At 32.8% G+C, this 12,017-nt stretch overlaps 1 protein-coding gene across 1 annotated transcript in view; it reads left to right on the top strand.

Annotated features, from left to right (window-relative positions):
- LOC110019885 overlaps nt 1–10,317 on the top strand; it is an 11,862-nt gene extending 1,545 nt beyond the window's left edge. Inside the window, exons 2-10 of the mRNA XM_020717748.1 lie at nt 4,000–4,214; nt 4,353–4,458; nt 4,555–4,733; nt 5,155–5,221; nt 6,315–6,374; nt 6,473–6,551; nt 8,972–9,119; nt 9,732–9,852; nt 9,966–10,317. Of these exons, the coding sequence (XP_020573407.1) occupies nt 4,000–4,214; nt 4,353–4,458; nt 4,555–4,733; nt 5,155–5,221; nt 6,315–6,374; nt 6,473–6,551; nt 8,972–9,119; nt 9,732–9,852; nt 9,966–10,151 (1,161 nt within the window). The 3' untranslated portion in view covers nt 10,152–10,317. The remainder of the gene's footprint in view (nt 1–3,999; nt 4,215–4,352; nt 4,459–4,554; nt 4,734–5,154; nt 5,222–6,314; nt 6,375–6,472; nt 6,552–8,971; nt 9,120–9,731; nt 9,853–9,965) is intronic.
- The last annotated feature ends 1,700 nt before the right edge of the window (nt 10,318–12,017 follow it).

Genomic DNA, 12,017 nt, shown 5'->3' with positions numbered 1-12,017 from the left:
ATATATATTATATGAAGTTCATAATATTTTCTAAATTTTGGAATATCTTTCGGAAGGAAAATAGTGATTTTTGAATCTTCTCATCAATGCTTATCGGTGCGAACAGGAGAAATCAATTATGCAATTCACCTTTAATGAAATGATCGTTTAAATTTCCTTTGGTTCAAGTCTTATACTATCCTTATATTTAGTATTATTTTTTAATTAAATCTCCAATTTTAATGCATCATGTTTTTGACCAAACTTATCAAATGAGTCTTGTCATTGTCTTCACAAAGGTAAGCACTTAGGTTCGCCTCAGTGACTCGCGTACTAATCATTACAAATCTTATCATAAGAAGTAGAGTCTATCCTCTTGGGCTTGACTTGTGTCCAAATAATATAGTTAAGTGTATAAAAAACTTATTGATGCTTGAAAATTTAGAAAACGATATAAGAAGACAAATAAGACAGCTCTCTAGCAAGATTTTCACTTTGCTTCTAACACACCCCATTTGCTTTACAAGTTGTTTGAGCAATCAACTCGAGGTTTCGATTACGAACTCGTTGTTTGAGTTATGAATTCATTGTTAAGTCACGAAGTCATGATCAAGCTATGAATTCTCTATTAAGCTAACCCTTAAAATATTTCCGAACAATCAAAAATAAAAACCTTCAATTTAAGAATATAACCATCACATCTCCTATAAAGCCTGAGGAAGACATAAAATGTGCTAAGCAAATATTGACCTATCAAGAAAATCAATCCTCAACCACTATAGAAAGACACCTAATGAGTTTTGATGTCTTGGCAGTATTGGTTGGGAATTCAGTTCCTTTAATACTACATATTTACTCTCACTCGTTACTATTCCTCTTTTGGCTATATATAGTCGGGACCTTCCCTTCTATTTCAAGTGCAAAGTCTGAGAAACCTAGAATGGAAAAGAGGATGAAATATGTGAGAACTTCAAGCAATGTGGACAGAAATGGTGAAGATGATGAACCAAACGGTTCAAGTGTCACCATCCCCCTTCTGAACAAATTATCATTAATAAAGTGGCATTTTGATTATAGTTATATTACTATGGAATGCAACTAAAATACAACATTATTTCTTACACCACCACAAGAATGGTGAAGATAATTTATAACTGATGATCTGAATCACAAATGACACGTTCTTTTATCACTAATGTAAGTTTATGATTAGATTATTGGTAACAAAAAAGATCAATGAATGCTTCAAAAAAATAGTCAATAGTAAAAATTAAAAATATGAAACCAATGAAAAACTATTTTTAGATCATTTTGCGCAGGTGAAAATAAAGACTGATTTTCAACTTTTACTAATTATAAACCTAAAGCTTGCAAATCAATTGAGATTGGTACAAATCACTAATTAATCACCATTCAACATTGTCCATCTAATGAATCTCACAATCTTTTATATTGCCAATACAATCAATGTTAGTTCTAATGGGGCATTTACATCTCCATAACCTAAAATTTTATATATACATGCATAGCACTCAAATCTTTAATATCGCATCCAAAATAGCAATATTACCACTTTTAAAAAATAAAATCCACCTTTTTCATGCATAAATTTAAAGCGCCAAAATGTTGTGTACATAAATATAAAAGTTTAGGTGTGAAACATATAAATACATAAGAATTGTTTGCTGTGTATGTAAATTTCCCTACTTTTATAAGGACTTCATGACAAGCCACATTAAGATTCTCAGTAAGTGGCGTCGCAATAATCCTCTCTTAAGCATCCATCACTATGATCGTCTTCTCTAATCCATAGGCGCAATGAGCCTAAAATAAAAATAAAATTTAATAAATCAAAGGCGTCAAATCTTGAGAATATTATGAGCATAACTAAACTTGCCTCAAAACACTGCATGGAAGCGATGCATGGAGGCCTTCTTGATATCCTTAGCCAATAAATATTGTCATTATCTAATCAACAAAACTAAGAAAGCAAAGTTGATAAGCATATAATATGATTGAAAATTTATACAACAAACATCATTGAAATTTTTAATATTATATGAATCAATTAAACTACAACTAAATATAGAGTTAGAGCAACAAATATGCTAAAACTTGGTATTTTAAAAATTATAACACAGAAATATTATAAAAAATTAATATTGCTTCAATTACTCAACTTACATGTAAATAGAAAGAGTTAGATAGCCTGCGAGACTATTTTGTAATCTTCTTGTTTTATTAATGCCTTAAGCCTTCTAGCATCTACTCTCAGTTTAACATTTTATCTTACACTTCTTTATATTTCTTGGAAGTATCAGTATGAAGATCTACATGTGATGTGTAAAGTACTGAAATTTCAACTCAACCATTCACCTCCAAAATTACCTCTTCGTGAACTAAAATTATCAAACCATGTGCTCAAATAAGGGGGTTATAATCCTTTTCATTCGAGTTGTTACTTATTGGTAATTATTAATAATTTCGCCATTATTATTGTCCTATAAAACATTTAATTGTAGAGCAAATTATCTACCTTTTGTTATAGTTTTACAAATCTTGCTAAATAATTTATCCTGAACATGCTAGAATGAATAACATTTAGTGAAGCTTTTCTTATAACGATGAACTATTACGTCATCATATGCATTAAGAAGCTAGCACCCATTCACATCACATTTTAAATATAGAGGATTAAGCTTATTTGATGAAACATTTACTTTTTCTAAAAAATGCAAGATTGAGAAATCAATTGACATCATTAATAAAATCCTCAGTTAAGCATATATACCATAATCACTAGCCATATCTTTTACACTAATAAAAATTAAATAATTAAGAATGACATACAGGGTGTATTCATCAAACAATCATCTACATTATATAAAGCAAATCAGACAGTTCGCATTGCCAATGACCATCACAGCCCAAAAAAACCTTAAGGAACAGCCAAGTTTTCAATTTAATGGATGTATAACAACTATGACAATGGGTATTTTTAAGGATTTGTTTCGACTTGAATCAAGGATCAAGTTTATATAATGATTTGCTTAGAAGAAATTTTTTTCTACCCCTAAAAAACTCCTTGATAAATTCTTATATGAAATATCTATCTTACAAGCTTCAAGTCAACCTAGGGGTGAAACCAGTCTCTTTTTTGAGGGGGACAGTTAACGTGGGAGGGGCTATGGTAATGAAGGGCAAAATGATATTTTAGGCGGGGCAAAATTAATATTTATGGAGGGGCAAAAGGTCAAATTACCCTTTCATATAAATAAAAATCTGAATTTGAGGGCATTGCCCAACCTCGACCCCTTCCTGAGTCCACCCATGAGTCAACCTAAACACTTCCCACAAAAAAAAGGAAAAAATGAAAAGAACTAAAGCTTAGGATCTAATGGGTGCTAGTTAGTTTATTTGGTAAAAATCTGAAAATTATCATAAAGGTTCTAAGATCCCACAAAATATCGATTTGAGTTTGACACAATTTTCTTTTTTAAAAAACAAAGTGCTATCTCTCTGTGTCTCCCCCTCCAAAGCCAGACTTCCAAATGTAAAATCAAAATTAATAATCCAATTTTAAATTCTTAAAAACAGCGGTCGGAATATCTCTCTCTCCCTCCCCAACACTCAGACTTTCAAACATAAAATCAAAATTAATAATTTATTTTAAAACTCTTAAAAATAGTGTCATAAATAAGTCAAGAACTTTTAAGAGAATCAGATCATTAATAAGTTGCATAAAAAATTTTATTTGTTAACTCTAATCTTATCGGAACATTTTTGAGATTTCAAAGCATAGTGGCTTTAAAGAGATCAAAATTAAATAAACAACTTGTTGATGATTTTCAAGATAAATTTAATGATTTAAATTTACGAGATAGAAGGTCAAACTAAATTTACAAGAGATCTCTATCAATTGTTCCATTTTTAATTTCTCCCTCCCTCCCCCACCCCCTCCTCTCTCTCTCTCCTCTCTGTATGTTTGTGCATGTAAGTTTTAGTATTTATGTACCACAGATTTTATTTCAAAACATGACAAAATTGTTCGAGGAACTTGATGTGAAGATGGAAGCAACTGATATGTCATTCTCAATAAGCTTACAAGATGGGAATTATGAGTGGGGCAATCGAAATGGCTTTAGAAGTTTGTTTGCAAAAAAAACCAACATGGTGAACCCTTTTGTTTGGTATATGTTTAAAGAAATCTTCATCTTTAAGAATGATGCCATTAGGTAAGTCCTCATAATTTTCAACTTCTTCTTATTTTTTTTACATCAAGTTACCATTTTTTGCTTTATAATTTTGCCATCTCGTTTTTCTATAATTATGGCTTTAGCAAGCAAAAAACTTACATCTCTTTAATATGAAAGGTACCTCAATGAGCGCAAAGAAAACCCTAAGTTGGACCGCAGTGAAACATTGGCTTTCTACTTAAAGTCACAAGGATACTCTCAGCTATTTCAAAATGAATTTCTTGTGAGATTTGATCTTTTAAATATTTTTTAATGAATGCCTATTTCTAAAGATCTGATTTTTTGCTTTATTATTATTTTTTTCTTTGGTATGATTCAGATTCCTACATGTGCATCTATATGGTCATGTTCTTCAGAAGAAGTACAGAACTTCTCTGCTTATACTGTGCTATCTTTTTGCCTCAATAATCACTTTCTAGAGGTTAGTATTTACATATTATTTCAAGATGTTGTTAATTTACTTATAGAAAGATTTACATACATTCGACTAAATTCCTAGTATTTACATATCTAACACCTAAACTTCAATTTTTACATATATGATAACTGTACCTAAGCATGAAAAGATGTATTTCACCTTTTCAAAAGTTATATAGTGATATTTTGATGTGATAATGAATGATTTGGGTAGTGTAAATGTACAAAGTAAATTCTAGGTGTCAGATATATAAATACATAGGAATTGAAGGGTATGTATATAAACACCCTTTTACTGAAGAATATTCAAATATATAGGTTCTACGAATTTTAAAACATGTCACTAATTCTAAAAAAAATAATTGTTCTGCTTAATTTTCAAAATTATATAAGATGAAGGTAATCTAAATAATTTATCCAAGATTACTCATTCATCTCAGATCAGATATGAAATTTTTTTTATTTCATGTTAAATTATTATCTTCACTCACTACTGTGGTAGTACTTTTACGGGACATTTACAGAAAGATGTATCTTGGTGTATGCTTTTCGCTGACGATATCATTCTTGTAGATAAAACTAGATAAAGAGTTCAGGAAAAACTTGAATTATGGAAATCTATATTGCAGTTTAAAGGCCTTCGTCTAAGTAGATCTAAAATTGAATACATGGAATGTAATTTTAGCAGTAGTAGCTCTAGGCTCTAGTAGTAAAGTTGTAAGCAGAGGTGTGACTATGGGTGATCAAATCATTAAAAGGTGTGAACGCTTTAGATATCTCGGATCTACTGTTCAAAGTGTTGATGATATAGATAAGGATGTTATTAGTAAAATTCAAGTTGATCGGATCTATTGTGTGATAGAAAAGTACCGCTTAGACAGAAAGAAAAATTTAAAAATTTTATAAGATGGTGGTTTTATAAGATGGTGGTGACACCTGCAATGCTCTATGACGCAGAATGTTGGCCTTTAAAATAAAAGCATAAAACAGAGTTATGTGTTGTTGAGATGAGAATGCTTAAGTGGAAGAGTGGCTTGACACTTTAGAGACAAAATGCAAAATGAATATATTAGTAACAGGGTTGGTGTAGCTACAGTGGCAGACAAGATTATAGAGAGTTGTCTTAGATAGTTTAGTCACATTAAACATCGAGCATCTGATGATCTGGTTAGAAGAGTAGATGTTTTAGATTCAACTTGTGTTAAGAAGGCAGATGTAAACCTATAAATACTTTGGCATATTTCATAAAAAAAGATCTTAATTTATTAGAATTAAACAAAAATACGGCACTGAATAGGACGCAATGGAGAAAAAGAATTCACGTAGCCGATCCCACTTAGTGGGATAAAGACTTGTTGTTGTTGTTGTTTTTGTTGTTGTTATTGGACTTAAATTTTTTATGAATAATCTTAGTTTATAAGAAAATATATTAAAAAGACACCATTTTGTTTTTATATCTTTTCTTATGACTTCATGAGCATATAAATTGACTTGTAGACCAATTCATATTTTTTGTAAGAATATGTTCATTTTATTTCAAATATACAACATTAGCACTAAGCAATTATACCAAAGGAAGCCCAAGTACTCTTTTCCAAAATTAATACTCCTTAAAGTAATTTGGTGTGGCTAAACATTTTTTGTTCGAATTTTCTCCTTTAGCTCGATGCCCGACCACAAGGACTCACTGCTAGGTGCCTCTCACAAAACTATATAAATAAGGTAATTCATTTGATATTTTGGCTTCTCAAGATAAATTTAATTAAAGATCTGTCTTTTATAATGCTAACCTTTAGTTCAAATAAAATGATGTTTTGAAGATAAGAGAAGAGTTGAAGGGTAGAGGTTGTCATATAAAGTTGGGATGTGTTGTACAAACAGTATCAAATACTGAAAAGGGTGAGTTGTATTTTTTTTTTTTTTCCCTGTCCCATAATAGTTTTGAAAATATCTGACAATTGACATGCTTTTTAGACATTTTATATATTACTTTTTATCTCATTTAGATTTAACTGCTAAATTAATACAAGTCATCTTAATTTGTTGGTTGAGAACTTAGACTTCCAACTAAGAGATTTTGAGTTCAAGGTCTAATATAAAATGCTATGTGTGTGGGTTTGCACTCAATTTTTCCAAAGTTCCAAAAAAAATAAAATAAAATTAGAGCAATATTAAATGTGTTTTTATTTCAAGACGATGCCATTTTTACTTTGCGATACAGAACTGCATTTATGCTGATTCATAAATCCACGAAAATAAAGAAATATGAGAATAAACATCCATTTCATACGGAAGGCAAATCAAGCAAAACAAATCTTCTTGCACTAAGAGTCTCAAGCTTTTTATAATTTGTTCGATGGTTTTACATGGCGATAGATATTGTAGCTTCTATTTCTGTTAATTAAACTAGAAAATAAACTGATTGCTATTTTTCAGGACATGTTTTTTTTTTTTTTTTTTTTTTTTGGTGCATAATTTTTTATCAAAAATGACTCCTTATTTTAGGAAGAACGTTCAACTAGCTATGTTTTTTTTTTTTTTTTTGGGAAACAAACACGGGGTCTCAAAAATTTAAAAAGCCCCATATGTAGCACATTAGTGATTTGATGATAATAAATATTATGTGAAGTCATTTAATGATTAACTAAGATTTCTACAAGTAATTCAATTATTAACAAATATGATGATGATAAAGGCATCCAATAAACTAATTTGAAGTTTTGGTTGAATTGGAGTATTCATGAAAATCCTTGATACTAGAGTTAACCCAAACCATGATGCAAGACACAAATTTACTACTGACTTCAAACTTGAAATTATAAAAGACAGCACACAAAACAAAAGCACAAAATAAAGAATTACAACTAATGACTCAACAAAGAAGACACAATAAACTTGATGAAGAGGGAGTCCGGAGATGGGAGTCTAGATTAGCGGTTGTGGTGAAGGTGGCATGAGAGGAGGGGGGTGTTGTGGAAGAAGTAAAAAGTCATTGGAGGCTGGATTGGTGGTTGCGGTGAAAGTTGGAGAGGTGGGGGTTGTTGTGGAAGAAGTAGGACAGTAGCTGGGAAGGTTCACCAGCATTTTCGAAGGGTGGATAGCGAGTGAGGAAGCACTGGCAGCGATGGGAAAGGTCGGGACAGCAAGGTAGCTGCTATAGGGGTGTTGACAGGCTGCCAGGAAGGGCCTGAAAGGGTTGCACAGCATGTTGGAGGGGTCACGGTGGCTGGACAGAAGTAGGAAGGCGGTTGGCAGCAGTGGAAGAGGGGCTGCGGTGGCAAAATTCTAAAACGACAGCAGAAAAACGGAAGTATGGTAGCACCACAAAGACCCTTGAAGACGATCACCACCTCGGACAATGGACGGCAGGAGCATTACCTAGACGTCGGATACAGCCCTCGAAGGAAAAATAACAAGGCTAAAACATGAATTCAGATACCAAAAACAAGACCCCTAAGTCTAAGCGCATCATTTTCTATTTATAATGAGGCAAGGACTTTATTTTAGGCAATACTTAAAATAAAAAAGAGGATAAAATCAGATTTCAAATTTTAGGAAATGCTTTTTAAAATAAGAACGGAGAATAAAATCATATTTTATATTTTAGAAAATATTTTTAAAATAAGAAAGAATAAAATCATATCTCAGAAGAAATATGAAAAAAAATATTCATAAATTCAGATTTGGAAAAACTTATATTAGGAAGGTACTAAGAAGAAACGAGAGAAAACGGAGGAGCAGTAACCCCCCCTCCCTAAACCGGTCGGTCCTCCATAGCCACCAGTCAAATCCAATTGCAAAAGCTCATTTAGTGTGTGAATAAGAAGTATTTTTCAATATAAACTGAACGACAAGATTAACCAAGTCTTATAAATCATTAACACGAGTGAAGTTAATTTAGATTTTGACTAAAATTGTTTTAAAATGCATTTCATATGTTACAAAAGTAATTTAATATTTTTCTATTATTTTGAGAAATTTACTTAGCTTGCTTTTCTAATTACTTGATATCTCGTCAGTTAATTATTTATAGAAAATTTTATTGTTAATTTTATAGTTGGCAATCATTTGTATAAAATGCTGAACATATGATCTTTGATACGTCAACAGAAGTTTTTGTATACTGATCGCGCCAAATTGTGTCAATATTTTCTTCTTCCCACCATCAATATCAGGGCCATTTAACGCTCCAGAAATAATTATTAATAAGAAAAAAGAACTTAAATTCGTGCATACCTGTTAGTTTGATTGAGAACATTACTTAGAAGAATGTGTTGTGTTTTTGACATCATCAACAATATATGGCTTGTTTTCCACAGGCTGCTCTGTCATAACAAGAAGTGGTTTAGAGGAACTCTATGATGAATGCATAATCACCGTCCATGCACCAGATGCATTAAAAATACTTGGAAAGCAGGCAACCTACGAGGAATCAAGAATACTTGGTGCCTTTCGGTATATTTACAGGTATTTTTTTTCAGTATCTGACCATGTAATTATAAATTATAATATAAGCGCGCGCGCACACACATATTTGTATGTGTATATATATATAAATGATCCATATGCATGCAGCTTTCTCTCCTGCTGTTGCACTTTTCATCTTTCTTAGTGTGGCCAGTTTTGAGGTTAAATATATGATAATGCTCCTGTACAATCAAAAATCTCTTTTTCATTAAGTTTTTTGTTGTACCATGAAAGGATATAATAGCCTTCAAATTTATAAATGCATAGGTTTCTATAGCTATGAGTACTATAAAAACTTGAAGTTTTGGGTTGAGTTTCGGAAATGATTCAAGCATGTTTCAATATTCAAGATCTTTTTAATAGCTCTAACTGGTTCTTATGTTCAATACTTCAGGCCTTGAGTACAGTCATCAGAAACATTAACTTCTTAATTTTTTTTTCCTTGAAAGTATCAGAGAACCCTTCTTGAACTATCATAAATAGATAAACTCTAGCTTATTCTATTGACAATTTATTGTTGAATATTTTATAACTAAAGAAATAAAGAATTCATTTTTCTTATCAATTACGGTATTTAAAATCTGAAAGCTCGTCACTTTTCTCAACTTACAGTGATGTATATCTTCACTGTGATGAAAGTCTGATGCCCCAAAACCCAACATCATGGAGTGCTAGGAATTTTCTTGAGAAAAATAATACAAGTTATCTTACATATTGGCTAAATGTGCTTCAGGTAATGGATGAAAATTTTACTTTGCATTTTCATATTATTTTAACTTAGCATGGTTAATGTTATCTTCATTATAAATTTCGATGAAAAATATATTCCATTATAATTTTTTTCAGAATCTGGGATCAGTTGATCGAACATTGCTTGTAACTCTAAACCCCCCTTCTGTTCCAAAGAACAAGATACTGGAGTGGACAACTAGCTATCCTGTACCCTCGTTAGCTGCGTCAAAAGCCTCTCTCGACCTAGAAAAAATCCAGGGAAAAAGAAGAATCTTTTTTTGTGGGTCTTATCAAGGTTAGTCACACTCACGCAAGGATGAACAAGTAAAACTTGGAACTCCAAAACTATTATTGATATCTTTTACGGAAATATATTAAAAGACTGATTTTAGTACAATCATGCTAATGTTATGTTTCTGAAAAATTTTATGTGTAGAATTAGATTTATTTCTTAATATAATTTTATTTTTTTTTCCTATTTTAGATTTATTTTGTTGGATTGGATTTATTTCTTTTCTTATTTTAAGTTTTTCTATTTTATGTTGTTTCGTTATCTCCACATAATTAATATGAATTGATTAATTTGAGATATTAGGTATTATATTTTTTTCTTCCTTGTTATTTTCTTTTTATTGTATTTCATATTCTAGGATTCATTTAAGAGTCAATGTCCAAGATTTATACCATTCTTCATGTCAATAACAACATTCCGCATTATTCTGAATTTCAACATGATATCAAAGCCTAATTTTGTACCCTAGACACTGGTCCTCCTTCCAGAACCACCAGACTCCCTATCATCCTCTGTGTGAGAAGGGAGTGGCACTCGTCTTGGTATTTGAAACAACAACTTTTGTTTCTTCTCTCCCTATAGGCTTGGCCTATCGATTGGCCCTCTTCCTGAGCCGGGAGCTTCGACTCTGTCGGCCCCCAGAAAGCAAGCGGTAGTTTCCCAACAATTTTTCTTCCTACTGTTTTTCCTCTGGTAGAGATTTGTTCCGTGGAAAATTTTCTGTTGTTGGGTGCCTAGCAATTTTTTTCTTATAAAGAACCATTGCATATTTGTCATGTAGATCCATAGGCGCTAGTTCACCAAGTTGTCGTTTTTCACCCTAACTATCGACGGTTCCACTCGTCACTATCGATTTTCTAAAGGTTGCTGCTGTTGATCCTTCTGGCAGGTAGTTCTAGCCGTCGAACCTCCCTCCGCTAAAGATTCAATCTCGGGATTCCAGTATCGAACCTTCTTGTCGTGAGACTGAAGCGCATCTAGAGTGACGACATCCTTGAGATTCTCGTTGGGTGTATATCACATGGCAACAAGCCGTGGAATACTACCAACCTCTCGCCGGCAACCTCTCCCCACAAGATTTCAGTTGAAACTCTATCAGTCGACTCTAATCCTTCTCTAATGAGTTGTGTGTCGATGGCTTCTCTATTTTCCCAGCCAGTCACAAAACTTTCCCATCGTTCTTCCCCGCAGGACCTTCCCATTGTTCTTAAATGGAGGACTCTCCCGCAGCAGTTTTTTTAAGTTCTTCTTCCCAATCACAGAAAACAATGTAGCTTTTTCCCCAAAATCCAACGTCTCTTCCTGTCATTTTCTACTACTCTTCCACAAAAATCAAGCATTGGTTCCTACAGCCTGATCCGTCATCGTCCCTTTCTCCTGCGGTATTTTTCCCTTTCCTGCACAGGCGTCAGGGGGAGCTGCGTTCCCAACGGTCCTTCCTCTTGCAGCTTTCTTTATCCGCAAAATTTTCTGGGTGTAATTTTTTTTGTTTCTCTCTCTTGTGGAAATCACAATCGAAGAGTAGCCACCGATGTTGGGAGAGCGATACTTTCTCTCTCCAGTGGAGCTCTCAGCTGAAGAGAAGTTATTTTCCCAGACTTATCTTCGCAGCAAAACAGGACAGAGGGGAGGAGGTATTTTTGCCACTTTTCCACCTGGAGGTTTCAACTCTTATTTTTTTCCTGCAAGAAGTTGCGGTTGCATCCGCCTTCATGGTGTCTTTCGTCATTTCACATGCATGAAATATGGAAATGAAAGGAAGCTTGCTACAAAAGAGTTCATCGTTGGTTTTTCTTGCAAAACGACTTGAAAAAGACTATTACAGAGGCGAGACTGGATGTATCTGTCGGTCAACTTTTTCGATAGATATAGAT

This window comes from Phalaenopsis equestris, unplaced genomic scaffold (assembly GCF_001263595.1).
Source record: "Phalaenopsis equestris unplaced genomic scaffold, ASM126359v1 Scaffold000002, whole genome shotgun sequence".
Lineage (NCBI taxonomy): Eukaryota > Viridiplantae > Streptophyta > Magnoliopsida > Asparagales > Orchidaceae > Phalaenopsis > Phalaenopsis equestris.
The sequence above is the reverse complement of the archived record's forward strand: the minus strand, read 5'-3'. Positions and strand labels throughout refer to the sequence as shown.